This window comes from Callithrix jacchus, chromosome 13 (assembly GCF_049354715.1).
Source record: "Callithrix jacchus isolate 240 chromosome 13, calJac240_pri, whole genome shotgun sequence".
Lineage (NCBI taxonomy): Eukaryota > Metazoa > Chordata > Mammalia > Primates > Cebidae > Callithrix > Callithrix jacchus.
Window position 1 is genome coordinate 36,555,447 of NC_133514.1, and position 19,986 is coordinate 36,575,432.

General features: G+C 38.0%; 1 protein-coding gene across 13 annotated transcripts in view; it reads left to right on the forward strand.

Annotated features, from left to right (window-relative positions):
• Nucleotides 1–19,986, forward strand: part of UNC5D (unc-5 netrin receptor D) — a 560,161-nt gene that overhangs the window by 321,739 nt on the left and 218,436 nt on the right. For all 13 annotated transcript variants that reach the window (XR_004732764.3, XM_035270258.3, XM_008979310.5 and 10 more), the window contains one exon: nucleotides 8,519–8,662. Coding sequence is in view for 12 of the 13 variants with exons in the window: in XM_035270258.3 (XP_035126149.1) it covers nucleotides 8,519–8,662 (144 nt within the window). In the remaining variant the exon portion in view is untranslated. The remainder of the gene's footprint in view (nucleotides 1–8,518; nucleotides 8,663–19,986) is intronic.

Genomic DNA, 19,986 nt, shown 5'->3' on the forward strand with positions numbered 1-19,986 from the left:
AAGCTCAGAGCCAGCTGTTGGTAGGCACCAGGCTGGGGTTGGCATAGTACTGAATGTTAAATACTATTCCAGAATTCTCTGTTTTGTCCAGAGCAAGTTAGGATCTTAGGCTGTGACTGTCGCCCTTTTATTAAAAGTTGACCAGAAATAAAGCATTTTATTTCTTTACCCCTCTCCATTTCTTTCCTTCTCTCTTTTGCATTTCTCTTTGTTGCACAGTGAAGCATATACCTTCAATTAGTTTGAAAGTCTTCTGACTTTTAGTCTCCCAACAGGATTAGACCTGCTAAGACTAACTACTGTTTTCTATCTGATAAATAAGGGGATTATAGCAGTAACTGCTGTCAGCATTTTTCTCATTTAAACAAATAAATCTGACAAATGATGAAGTTCTGTGCTGCTCTGTTATGTTTAGTACATGCAGGGCCATTATTCATCCGCTGCCAACATTAGTCTATCTACAGCTAAACCATCCAACAGCATAGAAAGCTCATTAGCATATCAGTACCGTAGTCATATTTGTATATTCTTTAAGACTCCATAACAAAGGCTGATGGTTATAATTTGCACAATAATTTAAAGGGTTGGACTTTTCTATACTTATTAGAGTTATGCAAGTTATCAGGTACAATGCTGCTCTTATTTGTGACATATCATTTTTATTTGCCTGGAACTTCTCCCCTGTAGCATTTTCTATGAACTAGCTGCCATCTCTGGAGATATAGAAGTAGATCGCTGTTTCTGCATGAATACTGTTAGATGAAATTCAGTGGAGGAAGAGATAGGGAAGAGCAATTTTCTTAAAGCCACATCCCTTGGATATTTCTCATGTGTGAATATATCATGTATATGTATGTATATATATGTATACACACATATACTTGTGTATATGGGTATGTATATATACATGTATACTGTATATGTAAAGATGCATATATATATATTATTGATCAGTGACGAGTTGAGAACTAATGTATTTAAAAATTGCTTGTCTTATTCATTAGTTGTTTCTTGTTATGGTAGGGAAAAATACAATAGATTCAAAGAATTCATGATTTGCCAAGGCTTCTTTTAGAAGGGATAGTTTGATAAAACTGAAGACCTCATTTAGAAGAAGGCCTAATCTAGAGAGATAATAGAGCTTTTGTGGGATGGCAATGACACTTGTGGCCTTTTAAAGAAGCCTGCACTGTGATGCTACTGGCTGGGAAAATACTGTGTTTGGGAGCAGTTGTTTCATAGGCAATTTGCTCTGCTGATCACATGGGGAGCCTCTGCTGGTAACTGCGCCATTCTAATGTGGAAATCATGACTTCAGGATTTTCCACCCAACTGTGGTTAGCCTGAATGAGGGGTTACAAAATCTCCTGACAAGAATGGGGTAAGACCAGATATAATCTTCATAGTGGGGTGCCCTGGTCCCTTATATATGCTTTCCAAAGCACAGTGTGCAGCTCTTTATATATGTGGCCATGTTTTCTAGTTGGGGCCTTGCTGACCCTGTAAAGACTGCCCTGCACAGGACTGGCTAAGTCCTAGAGAGAGAAAACAACTTGCCTATGAGTTTACTTTTCATATGTAAACCAAGCAATCCAGAGGCCACACCCCTAACCACCATTTTTATGAAGTTCTTCTACTCCAGACCACTGTTCCCCTGCCCTAACCTCAGCACTAGGTACCAGACAACTGGGTAGTCATGATGCCCCAGAGCCCACTGACATTATGCAAGCTAGCCAATCCCAGCATATTCTGTTTCTTCTCATGCAGACCACAGTGGAAAGGCCCTTTGGCCTTTCCACTTGTTTCCCCATTCCCTCTGCCTCCTGAATGACCCTGATGCTTCCCCAATGTGGCTCTATATGGCTTCTTGTGCCTCTTGTCTCTAGATATCTGTGAGTGTCAAAAGTCACTGCCATGTCTAAATGTCTTACAACACTTTATTGAAAAAAATCCTGGGTACTCTTCAAACACTACGGTGCCAAGATTAAATCACAGTGAGTTTTGTGATTTGGATTTGGACGTATCCTACATTATAAACATGATAACCCTGAACCATTTCGAGATGGTGCTTGTCTTCATTTCCAAGCTGAAAAAAATCGATAGCTAGCTATTCTTATAAGATGGGGAAAGTGAAAAAATGAAAGTGCTTCTTCCCATTAGCTTAAACCTATTTCTTCTTTTTAATTGATACACAATAAATTTACATATTTTGGGTGTGTGTGATATTTTGATACATTCATATAATGGTTAATAATTAAATCAAGATAACAGGAATATCCCTCCCCTCAAACATTTATCTTTATGCTGGGAATATTCAAATTCCTCTTTTCTAGCTATTTTGAAATATGTAACAGATTATTGTTAACTATAGTCACTCTACTGAACTATCATACACTGGATTTTAGTTCTTCTACTTAACTGTATTTTACTGCCCATTCATCAACCTGTCTTCATCTATTTATTGCCCTTCTTGACCTCTGGTAGCCACAGTCTACTGTCTGTCTTCACAAGATCTACTTTTTCAGTTATCACATATGAGTAAGAATGTGTGATATTTGTGTCTCTGTGCTTGGCTTATTGCACTTAACATATGACCTCCAGTTTCATTTGTATTGCTACAAATGACAAGATTTCATTTATTTTTATGGTTGAATATTTGATTATACACACACACACACACACAAACACACACACACACCCCAAATTTTCTTCATTGCTTTATTGATGGATGCACAGGTTGATTCCATATTTTGACTATTATGGATAGTGTGTTAAACTTGGCGTTGCACATATCTCTTTGATATATTGATTTCCTTTTGGGGGAGATATATATGCCTAGTAGTGGGATTGCTGAATCATATGGAATATATATTTTTAGTCATATATGGCCTTTATACTGTCTTCTATAGTGACTATATTAATTTACAACCCCCGAATTGTATATGAGTGTTATCTGTCTCCACATTGTCTCTAGTACCTATTGTTTGTCTTTTTGACAAAAGCCATTTAAACTAGGGTGAGATGTGGTTTTGATTTGCATTTCCCTGATGATGATTACAGTCATTGGCTATTTTAAAATATATATTTTGGTTATTTGTATGTCTTCTTTTGGTAAATGTCTATTCAGTTCTTGATTCTTTGCCCATTCGTAAATCTTTGGTTCTGTTTTTTGCTATTGAGTGGTTTGGGCTCCTCATGTATTCTGGTTATTAATCCCTTGTCAGATAGATAGTTTGCAAATATTTTCTCATATTCTATGGTTGGTCTCTTAGGTGCTTATTTCCTTTCTAGTACAGAAGCTTTTTAGCTTGATGTAATCCTGTTTTTCTATTTTTACATTGGTTACTTGTGCTTTTAAGGTCTTAGTAAATAAATTTTGAGCTCAACTAGTGTCCTGGAGAGTTTTCTCAGTGTCTTCTTTGAGTGATTTCATAGTTTCATGTCTTAGATTTGTTTTTATTTTAATGTGATTTTTTATATGGTGAGATATAAGGGTACAATTTCATTTTTCTGTATGTGGATGTCCAGTTTCCCCAGAACCATTTATTGTAGATACTATCCTTTTGTCAGTGCTGTTCTTGGTTCCTTTGGTCTTGGCTATTCAGGGTTTTTTGTGGGTTCATACAAATTTTAGGATTACTTTTTCTATGTTTGGGAAAGATGTCATTGGTATTTTAATAAGGAGTATCATGAATCTGTATATTGCTTTGCCTAGTATTGACATTTTAATAACATTAATTCTTGCAATCCATGAACATAGACTATCCTTACTTTTGTATGTGTATGTCCTCTTCAATGTCTTTCACCAGAGTTTCATTATTTTCTTTGCAGAGATCTTTCATGTCTTTGGTTAAGTTTATTCCCAGGTATTTTTTTGGGGGGGTGGGTGTGGGGACTATTGTAAATGAGATTGCTTACTTGATTTCTTTTTCAGATTATTCGCCACTAACATATTTAATTGCTACTGATATTTGTATTGATTTTGTATCCTGCAACTATACAGAATTTGTTTATTAATTCCAACATTTCTTAGTGGAATCTTTACATTTTTCTAAATATAAGATCAAGTCATCTACAAACAAGGCTAATTAGACTTCTTTCTTTCCAAATGAATGCCTCTTACTTGTTTCTCTTGCCTGATTGCTCTGGCTAGGACTTCAGTACTACGCTCAATAAAAATGTAAAAGTGGACACCCTTGTTGTGTTTCAGATTCAGGGGAAACACTTTCAGTGTTCCTCTGTTCAGTAAACTGTTAGCTGTAAGTTTGTCATATATGGACTTTATTATTTGTGGTATGTTTTTTATACATATAGTTACTTGAGGTTTTTACATGAAGGGATGTTGAATTTTGTCAAATGCTTTTTCAGCATCTATTTAAAGGATCATTTTTTTCTTGTTATTTTTCCTTCTGTTAATATGATATGTCGTGTTTATTGATTTGCTTATGTTGAAGTGTCCTCACTCTCTGAGATCAATACTGCTTGATTATGGTGAATGATTCTTTTAATGTGTTACTGAATTTGATTTGCTGGTATTTCATTGAGTATCTTTGCATTTGTGTTCATCAAGTATATTGGCTTGTAGTTTTGATGTTGTTGTGTCTTTGTGTGGTTTTGGTATCAGGGTAATGCTGCCCTCTCAGAATGAGTTTGGAAGTATCCTCTCTTCTTCAATTTCTTAATTTTTTGAGGCTTGTTTTATGACCTATCCTATAGTCCATTCTGGAGAATATGTTATGTGCTGAAGAGATGAATGTGTCTTCTGTAGCAGCTGGGTAAAATGCTTATAAATGCTTCTTTGGTCAGACTCCACTTCTCAAAGTGTGGGTATATTCTGCTTTAATAGGTCTCCCTGTTCTGTAATATAGGAGCTTCCGGCATATTAAAGTCACTCTACCTCCTCCTACCTGTGTGCATTGATGGATGTTCTCTCTCCTTAATCAAGATCATCAACCATTTGGCCAGATAGGAAAACATAAAGCAAGCCCTCTTCTCCAGAGCCTACTGCCTCCATCTTACCTGCTCAACTTTACTTTCTAATATGCATATTCCACTCCAGTCTGCTTTCTGTCCTAATAAACTTAAAAAAAAATGGCTTTAGAGGTACAGGTGTTTTTTGGTTACAGGGATGAATTGTATATTGGTGAAGTCTGGGCTTTTAACATACCTGAAACTCAAATGGTGTACATTGTACCCTATATGTAGTTTTGTATCCCTCACCCTGTTTAATACTCCCTGCTTCTGAGACTCCAGTGTCCATCATACCACTCTGTATTTCCTGCATACCTATGGTTTGGCTCCCAATCAGATGTGAAAACATGCAGTATTTGGTTTGCCATTCCTGAGTTACTTCATTTAGGAGAACAGTCTCCAGATCCATCCAAGTTAATGCAAAATACATGATTTTATTCTTTTTTCATGGCTAAGTGACATTCCATGATAGAATATATTTTCATTATTCATTCATTGGCCAATGGCCTTTTGCTTGATTCCGTTTCTTTGTAATTGTGAATTGCGATGTGATAAACACACGATTCTTGATATAATGACATCTTTTCCTTTGTGTAGATACCCAGTAATGAGATTACTGGATCAAGTGGCAGATCTACTTGTAGTACTTTGAGAAATCTCCATATTGTTTTCAACAGAGGTTTTACTGATTTACGCTTCCACCAACTATAAGTATTCCCTTTTCACTACATCCATGCCAACAACTGTTATATTTAAACTTTTAAATAATGGTCGTTTTGACTGTGGTAAGGTGCCTGCTTATGGTGGTATTAATTTGCCACTTTATGATTAGTAATGTTGAGCATTTTTCTATGTTTGTTGGACACGTGTATATCTTTTTTTGAAAAATCTGTTCATGATGTTTGCCTACTTTTTAGTGGGATTATTTGTCTTTTCTTGCTGACTTGCTTGAGTCCTTTGTAGATATTGGATATTGTTTCTTTGTGGAATACATAGTGTGCAAATATTTTTCTTCTATTCTGTAGGTTGGCTATTTACCCTCTCATTTCTTTTGTTGTGTTTTTCAGTTTAAGCCTCATTTATTTTTGTCTTTAATGCATTTGCTTTTGGTTCTTAGTCATTAATTATTTGCCTAGGCCAATGTCCAGTAGACTTTTTCTAGGTTTTCTCAGCAGACTTTTTCTAGATTTTCTTCTAGAATTTTTATGGTTTAAGGTCCTGCATTCAAGTCTTTAATCCATTTTTAGTTAATTATTGTATATGGTAAGATGGATCCAGTTTCATTCTTCGGCAATGGAGATCCAGTTTACCCTGGATCATTTATTGAATTACGGTGTCCTTTCCCCAGTGTATATTTTTGTCTGCTTCTAACAATTTTTTAACACCTTCCTTTATTTCCACTTCTGTAATAATCTTTCCTATCACCTTTGCCTGCCAACTCCACCTTCTCCTGGTCTTTGCCCACTCATATTTCTCATTTCATTAAAGTGCAAAGAAAGAAAAAACAAAGCAGCAGGAACAACATCATCACTCCAAGGCTCCTGTTCTGCTATTTGATTTAGGAGTTAGCTTTCAGGACCCTTAGTCTCTGACAGGGAAAAAAACATGGTACTTTTGTACTTTTCAAAAACAGGGGAAACATGAGTTATCAACTGTTATCAAGATGATTTTCTGTTATGTGGGTTCCTACTACAAATTTAGAAAACATACCTCACACTGCACGTGGTGACTTATGTGGCCACAACCATGTCTCATCACACCCTATAAATAACACGTTATTGACTGGGTAGAAGGGAACGTTTCCCCAGCCTGACTAATCCTACACCTCCATTCATGTTTTTTAAATCCTGCAACCAAGATATAATCATGATACACCTCCTCCATCGAGAGTTTTGAACTCATTTTGATTATAGTGATGATTCTATCCCCGAAATTAAAGGAAAAACATAGTTATGTACTTAATTTTAAAAATAGTTCCATGTATTAATCTTATTGTCAAAATTAAGTGTAAGTACCTTAAATAAAGGGACAGAATTGAATCCTTGAGAGGTACCTGAACATAATGCTAGTTTTGGTGTAAGACCACCAGTCTCAAACTTTGAACTCTTCATTTACAAACTCTGTGACTGTGGACAAATCACAAAACTCTGAGTCATAGTTCTTTCCTCTGCAAAGTAGGGACACAATAACATGCATTGCGACAGAGTACTGTGGAAATGTAAGGAGCAAATAGGTTCAAGGTTTATCATGATTATGAGGCAGTTAGGTGGAATTCAATAAGCATTGCCTCTTCTTCTCCCACACTGTCTATCCTAGAGCAAGGCACAACCTCAGAGAATGTATGCTGGATGGAGAGGACATGCTGGCTGTAAAGGCTGCCTCCCTGTTTGTGATGAGTTAACTGGTGAGGCAAGAGAGGTGCCCCCTCCATCCTTGGCACAGGGCGAATGTTGTTCCCAAGGAGAGAATGGTTGGTAATCCTTGGTCAAAGGTGAAGAAGAAGCTCACACTCTCCAGTTAGAAGCACCAAACAATTTGTTTAATTTTAGAAGGACGACTGTAAAGTAACCAAAAAAAAAATTAAAAGATTATGGTCATAATAGCTCCATCTCAGTTTACTGCTGTGCCCTTAGCCACTCTTTCTATAAAAACCTCTCTTTCTTCAAATCCTCATACCATTACTATGGGGGCCGCCCTGGCTTCTTCTCTCAAGACTGACCTGGTTTATGTGTACTATGATATATTGTTAAAAATACAAAAAGCAAAAAATAAATATTTTAAGTGATAGATATCTCACTTACACTGATTTGATCATCACATATTGTATACATGTATCTATCACATGTAGCTGGGCACAGTGGTTCATACCTATAATCCCAGCATTTTGGGAGGCCAAAATGGGAGGGTTACGTGAGGCCAGGAGTTTGAGACCCCCATCGCTAAAAGAGAAATACTTATTTCAACTTGTCTCCTCTTTGTGCTCCTTCCTTCTTTTGGTCCCATTGGTTTTGTTGTCCTGAGCCTTTGATGCCGGTGCCTTGATCTTTCCTTGGATTTTCAGCCTGGTCACCCCATCTGCACATGTTCACCGCCTGCTCTTTCTTCTAAGCCATACTGTTACAATGACCCTCCCTAGAAGCCAAACCCAGAAGTAGGGGCCCTTAGAACAACTTGGAACTGTGTCCCTGGCATTGGTGTGTGGAGGCCTCTTTGGCTTGTAGTATCCCACCAATTAACATTGTGCAAAATCTTTGAGGAATGTAGCACCAAAGAAAGACAAACAGTACTGTGTCAAGGTATTGCGAGAACTATTCTATTGCATGGGAGCCACAATTGGTTGGTAGGACTTTACACATGTGCTTTCTAGCTTACTCGGCTGTTGAAATTTAATTAGCAGTAATATATTATTGTCAAAGTAATTAAAACCTTGCCTTGATTAAAAACAGGATTGTTTAATTAAAAAGAAAAGGTTTGGCTAACCTGAACTTTCTGTTTGAAAAATATAACAGCCTCAGCTGATTTTTCCCTCTCTCTCCCCCACCATCAGGCTTGAAGGTCCGAGAGGTGTTCATCAATGTTACCAGGCAACAGGTGGAGGACTTCCACGGGCCCGAGGACTATTGGTGCCAGTGTGTGGCGTGGAGCCACCTGGGTACCTCCAAGAGCAGGAAAGCCTCTGTGCGCATAGCCTGTAAGTACATTCTGGGTGACCTTGTCTTGTAAGAACACAAATGAGAGTTAAATAGAGCTGAAGAGAGGCTTTAGAGATGTCAGATGCTTCTGGAGAATGTAGATGAGAGGACTTAAATTTAGTCTTTTAAGATGGTATTTTAAAATGTCTGATAATTTCTGGCCAGGCGTGGTACAGTCTTTCACAACTGTAATCCTAGTACTTTGGGAGGCCAAGGTAGGAGGATCACTTGAGATCAGGAGTTCGAGACAAGACTGGCCAACATGGTGAAACCCCGTCTCTACTGAAAATACAAAAGTTAGCTGGGCATGGTGGTGTGCATCTGTCGCAGCTACTGGGGAGCCTGAGGCAGGAGAATCACTTGAACCCAGGAGGTGGAGGTTGCAGTGAGCTGAGATCTTTCCACTGCACTTCTGCCTGGGTGAAAGAATGAAAGCGACTCCTTCTCAAAAAATAAATAAGTTTGATAATTTCCTCCAGGGTACAATTAGCAAATCAGTTTGGCCAAGAGATTCTGCCTAGACGGTCAGAGTGCAGGTGTCTCAACAATGCCAGGAAGAACCTGTTCCTGAGAGAATGAAATTCACACCAATGGATACTGCTGTTCACTGTCAATGACAAAGTTCAAGAGGCACTTATGGGAAAAGTTGAGCAATGACTGTTTACTTTCCAGCAGATCTGCAAAAATACTACATTAAAGACATTAAGGGATTTTTATAGCCTACTGTTCAATCTCTTCTCTCTGAATCTTAAAACATGGAAATGAGTTTTAAAACTGCATTAGTTTGACCCAGGTAGGATGAAAAAAATATATACACTTGAAAAATAATATGAAAGAAAGAAAATTGCTTTTCAGGAGAGTCCAAGATTTCTTTATCATCTTTCAGCATCAGTGTTTTTATAATTTTAAAAAAGATTCATAAATACACAAACTTTTCTCCTCCTCGAAAATGTCTTCAGCCCTCCCACTTCTATTATTCCACCTCCATGGATCCCCAGAACACCTCCTTTGTGTGCCTGAGAATGTAAAAACCCTCCAGAAAAAATTAGGAGATGGGGAAAGAGATGGTTATTGTTGTTTTATTCAAATATCGCCTTTTGAGAGTGTCATAAAAAATAGAGGACGAGAGAGATTTATTTGAGGACTCAAGTAATAGCAGATGCTGATGGTTTAGGGATTAAGAATAGGAGGGAATTGCTATTTGTAGAGACATTTATGTTTCCTGGGAAATGAAATCTTTCTCTTAAAATATGCATTTCACCTTCATTCCACTGGCGATTTGGGGTAGTCCTCTCCTGGGTGTTCATTGAGTTCTAATAGTCCAGGGAGAAGACGTCACCTCATAAGCCATGCTCTTGATTCGAGAGCCATGGAAAATATTTTTCTATAGTTATTTAGTTAATTAACTTTAGCCAACAATTACCTTATGACTTTAAAGTAGCAGATCAGCTGAGAGAGGGAATATGTTTGCATTTAGTCTCTTCTTAACAAGTTCACATCTGTGCTCCCAGTGTGGTCTCAATCAGGGCAGCCAGGGCATCTGACTTGAGTCGACCTAAAGTAGGTAATTTCAATGCTCTTTCTGCAAAACAGCAGAGGGGATTTCACGTAGACCCCCTCAGGTTTTTCTGCTTACCCTCACTTTTCCTTTCCTGTTCACTTCTCTGAGACCCCATGACCTATACTCTGAACTACTGTAAATAGCATCTCCCTGATCTATGCACATGACCATCCTTCCCATCTCCATCTTTCTTGCTCACTTAATTCTACATTGCTACTTGCTGCTAGAAACTTCCCGGGGTTTTGTTCAAGGAAAAGCTTTCTTTTAGCTTACAAAATCTTGCAAAATATGGTTCAAATATACCTTTGTTAATTTCCCATTGCCGTCATGGGTACAGTATTCTTTGTCCTTTCAAACACTTTGCACTTCTGTGTGTCACCCTCACATGTCTGACTTTTGCCTTCACTCCTGCAGTTTCTACTTTCATACATGCATGGCATGGGAGGAGCCCAGACTCAGACTCCTGGTGGCTTCCAACTTCAGTTCCACTATTGAGTTTTGTGATGGTAGGGAAATTATTTTGTCTCTCTCTTTCTTAATGTTTTCGTTGATAAAAGGGTGCCTAGTTCATAGAATTATTTTGATAGTTAGAGGTAAACTATATAAAACTGTGCCTAGCATTGATGAGCATTTATCAATCATCAGCTATTATTTTATGATATATTTGATTCTCCATAGCACTAGCATCTTTCACTTGCAGATGTGTTAATCCATATTGAAACTAATTGAATTAAAATTTTAGTAACTTAGTACTATTTTTATGTAAATTATGGACATATATGGATATGTGTGTGTGTGTGTGTGTGTGTGTGTGTGTGTATGGGGGGGAGGGAGAACGAGAAAGAGAGAGTGAGAGACCCAGATGGGGTCTTGCTATGTTGCCCAGGCTACTTGAATTCCTGGCCTCCCAAAGTGCTGGGATGACAGGCACAAACCACTGAGCCTGGCCCCAGAAAACACTTTTCCATCATTTCCCACCTTTTTAGAATCATAAAATATATTTGTGCTAATAATCTCACAAGTCGCCTTAGAGATTCAAAAAATATTTTGTCACTCTTTTGTATCTTTATCAAAGATGTGATAAAGATGTGATTTTTAAATAAAAGTATGTCTGAATATTATTAAAGCCTATATTATCCAGTTTACTTAATATCTAATATTTGCAAGACATATTTAGTTTCTTCTCATGTAGCAAGTGAGAGGGTTTTTAATTTATTTAAAATTATTTATGCAAGTCAAGACATGATTTGTCATTAAATATTGCATTTGACTTGGGGACCAGTATACATTAAAATGTAAATTGAAATTTAACTAGTGTAATGGCATCAAAAGTCAGGGGGGTGGGGGAATTGCCTTTAGATCTTGCTTGGAATTCTTTTGATTTGCTTGCAGGGAAAATAAAAAATCCACTTTAGAAAAAAAAAATGTCTTTCATGTTATATGGGGATACGAGGGATTTCTGGCTGCTATTTGTAAGCACTTTCCTGCAAGTGACACACTGTGCGTGAGGATAGTCTTTATTCCCAATAAATGAAAAGCTAAATTGGATGTAATTCACTATGTTTCTTCTTTGTAAGATTGGTTTTTGAAGTACTAGAGACATCTTAATGTGCTAAATGAGGATTTTGATAGATGAACGTAGCTTATGTATCTGATGACAATCATCTTGAGGGGACTTTGCAAAATTAGTATCATTTCGATATTGTTCATTAAATTGTTGGAGTTCACCATCAGAGCCCCTTATGTTTCCTGCATTTAACCAATTATCCAGTAAGAATTACTAATTTTAAAACTGCCATGGGCTGGGCTCAGTGGCTCATGACTGTAATCCCAGCACTTTGGGAGGATGAGGTAGGCAATTGCTTGAGCCCAGGAGTTCAAGACCAGCCTGGCCAACATGTCAAAACCCCATCTCTAGGGAAAAAAAGCCCAAAAATTTGATGGGCACGATGGCATGTGCCTGTGGTGTCAGCTACTTGGGATGCTGAAGTGGGAGGATTGTTTGAGACCAGGAGGTGAAGGTTGCAGTGAACCAAGATTGTGCCACTGCACTCCAGCCTTGTCGACAGAGTGAGACTCTCTCAAAACAACAACAACAAAAACACAAACCAAACAAACAAAAAAACTGAAAAAACTATGAGCTAAACCTCTATAGCATCTGGGACAATTCAGCAGAGTGGGTCTTGACATGATCACCTTAACCAGTGTTTACAAAAACACCAGAAAGCTCATTAGAATAATATCACTTAGAGATCATTTTATTTTAAAGGTAAATTATATAAACAAAATTAATTAATTTATATAATGCATGTATTTACTGAAGTGGATTTAGTTAAATATGCAGAGTCCTAGCTTTCACCCCAGGCTTTCAGGTTGAGACTGGAGAAAGGACCTAGAAAGGCGTGTTTGTATCCAGTTGTATCCAGGTGATTGATTATGTGATCACCTTGGGGATGTCTTGCCCAGAAGCAGTGTTTCTCAAACTTTAACATGAGTGTAAAAATCAACTAGGCTTTTATTAAAATGCTGGTGATTCAGTTAAAATGATTTGGTATGGCTGGTATGAGGTCTGCAATTTTATATTTCTAATGAAGTCCCTGGATATGTACGGATGATGCCATTGGGTCTGTGGACCATACTTTTGGTAATAAGGCCCTAAAATATGTTTCTGAAGTAACTATTTGGAAAATGTTGATTTACCCATTCACCTAAATTCCTCACTTAACAGCTGGGAAAGTGATGTTTCAAAAGGCAAAAGTTAGGTGAGCTGGATAGGTTGGTGCATGCCTCTAGTCATGACAACTCAGGAAGCAGAGGTGGGAGGGTCACTTGAGCCCAGGAGTTCAGGGCTGTTGTGTGCTCTGATCACACCTGTGAATAGCCACTGCACTCCAGCCTGGGATACACAGCAAGAACCAACTCTTAGGAAAGAAAAAAAGTTAGGTGACTAAAAGTCACCCAGCTAATAGCAGATATGGAACCAGGTCCTGTATCTTTCACCCTCTCCCGCTGAGTTCTGTTTTCACTAAGGTATGTTAATCCTTTTCTGTTACATGGAAGTTTAAAAATCATAATAGAAAAAAGTTCATGTGCCTTTGAGTGTTTGCTTGAGGAAAGCAGTAATAGCTTTCCTTCCTTATTCTATTTATGAGTGAATTGCATTCCTCCTCATGGTCCAGTTATAGTGTGTGTGTCCGTGTGTGTACACATGCATGCACACACACATTTTGTTTTAGGAGCCAAAGTGCCTGTTATCTTAAACTATTGTTTTTTTCCTTAATAATTTCTCACTGTGTCAGGAAGATGTTGGCTGCCGTCCAACTGCCTGGGGCTGGAAATTGTGGAGGCCTAGTTTCAAAAGTGATTTTATAGAGGTAAAAATAAATAAATAAAGCCAACCTACATTTACCCCACAAAACTGGCAGAAGTCTGTCTCTAGGGAACGACTCCCACGGGGCTCCTCTCATTTGTCTGGTTCAATAGAGCCAGAGATAGACGGGCACGCCGTGGCATCTGTTACTTCTGGTGCTGGATGGTTGTCAAAGCTAGGAATATTCAATTATTTGTTGTTGTTTATTTTCATGTGTGAACATTTGGCTGCCTATTCCTTTATTTTCTTCCCCGTTTTTCTCCTCCTCCTTTATCTGCTTATAAAATGTTGGGCCTGTATCCCTAACCCTTGGCCAGGCAAACCCTTCTTAACACTTGGGCATTTTCTCCAATGTGATCATTGGTATTGGAGAAGAAAGAAAATGTTTGCCCATTTTAGTCAAGCCTGTTATATTAAGTTAACCACTCGTAAGTAAACACAGCAGAAAACCACTATTTTGTTTGTTTGTTTTTTCATGTGTAAAATGTGATACATCCTGAATATAATTTAAATATGCTGCTGATTTAAGACACCCCTAAAATATCTATGCAATTGTGCCAAGAAGGAGTGAAGAAATTAGAAGAGAATTTCACTCAAAAGCTTTGAAACTCCCATAGTCAAAGCAGTATTTATTCATTTGCTTTTTGAAGGGTAACAATTTTTTTGAAAATGATGGAAGAGAGACATCAAATGAAACCTCAGTTGTGGATCTTGGCTTCATGGCTTCGATAAATAATTTCTTACCCATTAAAAACTGTTAATGGCCCTCTGCTACCCCCAAATTTGAATATATAAAGAAATAAATCTTTGCACATCTTCCTGGCTTACAGATACAGCTTTCCCATACATTTCCATTCTTACCTCCAATGAGATCCTTACAAGTGTGCTTTGTCTGCTTGAGTGCCATGACCCAGATGCTTACAGTCTGTGATGTGGGATTCTCTTTTCTCCTCTTTGACTTCCTTATCTCTTTTTTCATCCTTGGAACATAGTCTCCCTAAATCTGAGGGCCATCTTTTTGCTGTTTCCTTCACAAAACCTAGTTTAGCAAATTACCTATACCTTGTTGATTCCAGCAGCCTCACATACCAACTAAGTCATTGAACAGAATGCTTTCTGGCATCCCCAGCTTCAACATTTTATAAATTCTAAATGTCTAAAACTCTGAGTTTTCAAAGCATCTATTTAGTACCTCTACCACACTATGTAAAATACTCTGAATGATAGTTGTTTTGAAGTTATTTGTGAATTTATATTCCTAGTTAGATCTTTAATTGCTTGAAGATTCGACCTGCATTACCCTCTCTTTCTTGACTCCCTAGCCTACTACAGAACCTTACATATTACCTTTGTTTCAGAAATGTGTTTGGCTGGAAAAGCAACTGTATTAATGTAGGATACAGCTCTAGAAAAAGGGCTTTGTTAGCTACATGTTGGGATTGCACCATGGAGCCAGCATGACATCTGGCTTCTTAGTGAATTCATAGCTTACATGGACAGATAAAGGTCATCTTTGTCCTTCCTCATTTGTTTACTCTTAACAGTACTGCAATGAAGCCATTCTAAAATGAAAATGGAAGGTAGGACACATGAGAATCACTAATTCTGTGTCCTTCAGTATGCAGCTCTGGAAGAGCCCTAAGCTACCAATACCTCCAATGTTCCCTTCCTATCTGTTCAGAATGTGGTTATATTCCCATGCTATGGAACATAATGTTATGACTGATGCGCAACACTTTGTATATATCTTACAAATGCTTGAAACTCTCCTCTCTCTCCCATGAAAAAAAGTGTCCAAAGCCAAGAGACAATATTATTCTATGCTGTCAATGCTCCGTCCTTTTACATAGACTGAAATTAAGGCATAGGAATACTACTGCAGGGTATGAAAGTCTGGCTTTCCAAATAAAATTGTGCATCTAACCAAGTAACAGCATATAGCCAAGTAAAAAGATGGGTGTTGAGCTACAGCTCCTGTCCTTCAGGTGGTTGCAATCACATTCCAGAGTATGCATTAGCTAGCCGAGATACATACTCTAGAATATGATTTCATCCACTTGAAGAAAGAAGAGGCTAATTTTTCTGGGCACAGAGGTAAGGTACTGTTTTCTCACCAGGCCTTGTACCTATGGGTATCAAGTTTATGTAAAGGTACCACATAGACTTTCTGCAGCAGGACTGGTTACCTAATTTGCAGGACCCAGTGTGAAATGAAAACGCAGAGCCCTTTGTTCAAAAATTATTAAGAGTTTTAAACCATCAACAGCAAGAGCATGAAATCAAGTGTGGAGCTCTGTGTAATGGCATGGGTCACACGTCCATGAAGTTGGCTCCGAGTGGCAGTAATGATGATGGTTCAAGAAATCATTTCAAATATACAATCATTATATAAAAAGCAAATAATTTGCCTAGAAAAGATAGGCATGCATTTAAACTGATGTAGAATTGGGACAGGGTAATTCTGTTTTGGTCAAAAGCCAGAGGCAGCATCACATGAGCTGAGTTTTTAAGGTGGCTCATGTGGGGTTGAATTAACTACTTGAAATGCTCACGGATAAGGCAGGAAGACATGGGCATGTCATCAGTGGGCATGTCTCAACTCCCCATAAACTATACATAGACAGGCAAGGAATACATGTCTGGCAGTGATACTGGGGAAGGAATTACTGCATTCAATGAGTAGGTGAGGAATGGACTAATAGAGTTTTTTTTTAAAATTGACATAATTTCAGACTTTCAGGAAAGTTGCAGTATATACAAAGAATTCCCTTAAGCACTTAACTGAGAATTTTCAAACGTTAACATTTTGCTACGTTAGCATGATCTCTTTCTGTGTTTATCTATATGTCTATTTATAGAGAGAAAATTAAACTTTTTTCAGAACTGTTTGAGATTAAGATGCAGATATGATACCCCTTTGTTCGTAAATACTTCATATTGTATGCTTTTTAAAATCAGGAACATTTTCTGACATAACTAGTATAATTATCAATAATTTGACAAAACACTATTAACTATTCTAGGGGCCTTATCATAGTTTATTAAGTGTGCAGTAATGTCCTTTAATGACAAATTCCTAAATCCTATGTTGCATTCAGTTGTGAGGTCAGTTTAGCCTTCTTTAATCTGGATAGGTCTCTGGTCTCTCTTCGCTTTTGAAGATGTTGAGTTTTTGGAGAGTGAAAGTCCATTTTTCTTCATACTGCCCCTCCACTTGAACATGGTAAAAGGAAGCAGCACCCACTCACCAAATCTGAGACAACTTGAGCATGAAAATGAATGATAGAAAAGATAGGTAAGAATCCATGAATCTACACTGATATTTTAAAAGATGAATGAATGAATGAACATATAAGTAAATGGCACAAGAGAGAGCTCTTTCTTACTGTAGAAGAAAGATATCTTTTAAAATATGAATGGATTCAGACAAGCATAAGCACAGAGGCTATAACTAGTGGGTGAAAGTTTCAGGAAAACTGGGTATTTACATTTTCTGGATATATCACATCACAAGATACTTATTAATTATAAAGGGGTAACTAGTTTAATAGCATTTTAAAGGAAAATTCTGTAATACACCACTCTGATCAAGTAATCAATGTTAACATCACCAGAAATGGGGCAAATCAACAGTATGTGTCTCCTGATGTGATAGGCCCAGGAGACTCTATCACTTCAATGATATTCTTAGAAAAATGTGGCTGCGCACAGTGGCTCATGCTTGTAATCCTAGTACTTTGGGAGGCCGAGGCAGACGAATCACTTGAGGTCAGGAATTGGAGACCAGTCTGGCCAACATGGTTAAACCCCAACTCTACTAAACATACAAATATTAGCAAGGTATGGTGGCACCTGCCTATAATCCCAGCTTCTTGGGAGGCTGTGGCAGAAGAATCACTTGAACTTGGGAGGAGGAGGTTGCAGCGAGCCAAGATCATGCCATTGCACTCCCCTGGGGAACAAGAGCGAAACTCCATCTCAAAAAAAAGAAAGAAAAATGTGTAATCTGTGTTTAACCATGGGAAGACATTAAGGCATTACACAAACCTGTGTTGAGGAACTTTTTAAATAATGGTTCATTTTTTAACTGTATGTTTCTCAAAATGCTGTCTACATGTAGGATACTGCTTGATGTTCTGGGAATATAAGAAGCCACCAGATAGACATGGCACATCTTTCTGAAGCATCAATTATATTTCCTTTAGATCTGTAAAAATAAAACATGGATACAGTATGGAGAAATGCAAAAACTTGCATGAATCTTGAAGATTTAATTTGAAACTTCAAAGTTACTTTGTGCCTTCCACATCTTTTTAGGTTCCACCCACAGATGGCATGGGGTTAATCAATTTTTCTCCTTTTTTAGTAGAAACATTTTAATAGACAGTGTGAGCAACACTGAACTGTAAGAGACTGTGGTTCTAGGAACAGAGAATGACTCGTGTGTAATTGATATAAGTTGTGCTACTTTTGCTTAATTAACACATGCACAGTGAAGAACACCAGGATGGAACCACTAAGGCAGAAGCATATTCCACTGCATCTTACTGTGGATGGTGAAAAAGACGATTTCCCCAAATAGTATTCTTTCATGCTATTTATTGCCAACCATTATTTTACCAAGAAGAATTTGCAGAAATACAGCCACTACCTTTGAAGGAAATCACAGCTTAATTCAGTCTGCCATTCTTATGGTGAAATTCACCTTAAAAGTTCCTGGAAGATGGCCATTTCTATAAAAACCTCAGTAAAAGTTTATCAGGGGAGAGAAGATAGATTTTATTTCAATTCAACTCTCATTTTCTCCACTAAAGGAATCTTCTGACAGATAATACGAACAGCCGATAGGAAAAACAAACAAAAATCTTACCTTAGTTCATCTTTGGGGATTCTTTGAGCCTAGGAATGTCTTAGATTATTTCACGTCTTTCCACCAGGTAGGTAAGAATCAAAAGGTGCATTCCAGAAAGTTGCCAAGTGGTAAAAGCATACTAACTAAGGTGTAACAGTATCAGGCATCCATGAATAATTATCTGGCATGTTCTAGACAGTACAGTAATTAATACAATATTGTCTCTTTCTTTGAAGAGTTTATAATCTAATAAGGGAGGTATAAACAAGTGTTTTTTTTGTTTTGTTTTTTGCCGATCAGTTTGAGCTTATGAGGTTGCTCAGGTTACCCTTGAACTGATGACCTCGCCTTCACGAGCGCCATGACCTCCAGCGGGGGCCACTTTGCACCCCATAAACAAGTGTTTTCATGCAATGTGGCTTGTGGTAGGTTAAATATATTTTAGGAGCCACCAAGAGTGATTATTTACTGATCCTTGAGGCATAAGATACACTTCCTGATCAACGTGTGAGCTAAATTCTGAGGAAAAAGGAGGAGTAACCATTTAGCGAGTGCATTCCAAGTAAATGAAAAGAGTTTCAGCACAGCATGTGACCTATGTGGGAAAGCAAGCAACATGGTCCTTGTAATGAATGAATTGCAAGGTGGCAGAAGATGGGGCTACCAAAAAGAAGTGGACAGGTAAAATTATGGAGGGTGTCTGAATTCTCTGCTAAGTTTTTTGATTTGTCCAGAATGTAGTTTGGGGGCATTGAAACGTCATAGGCAAGGTGGTGATGTGATCATACTTTCAAAACTCTTAGCCCTCCCATTCACTGCTGTCAGAGATGTAAGTGGAGCAAGAGTCAAGGCAAGGAAGTTTTGCACCATGCATGAGAGTGTTGATGGGGCCTGAACTTCTGCAGGCATAGCATGGGTTGAGGAGGAAGTGAGGGTTCAGGAATGTAAAATTAGCTAGAGTTTATGGCTGCTTAGATGTGGGACTAAGTAATAGAGGAGTTTGGGGACTCCCTCAAGTTTGGTACTCACTAGGTTTCTGGCTTAAGTAGGTTATGAGTAGAGTAAAATAAACCAGTTTGGAGAATGAGATACTGGTTTTAGTTTCTGATCATGTCATGTGTGAACTACCCATGAAATATTCAATGGACTGCTTTCATCACGTGGCTGTATTTATGAGACTGAACCTCAAGGATATAAGAGCAGGATCAAAAGTACCGAATTGAGAGTCACTGGCAAGTAGGTGGTAGTTAGGTGGGTAGACCTCTGTCAGGAAGATAGAAGGAGCAGGCTGTTATGAGAAATACCTACATTTTTTTCTGTATACACAGTCTCCACCTTAGTCCTAGGCTGTCAAATTGCTAATGAGAAAAGAAAAAGAAACAAAAACAAACAAACAAACAAAAAACGGCAGACTATGAGTGAAAATCTGTAAATGTTAAAGGGGTGAACACAGGAGGAGCCTATGAATAAGACTGAGAGAGAAAAAAAAAGTAGAATAGGCACTAGCAGACCCAAGAGGGAGTAGAGAAAGATTTATGAA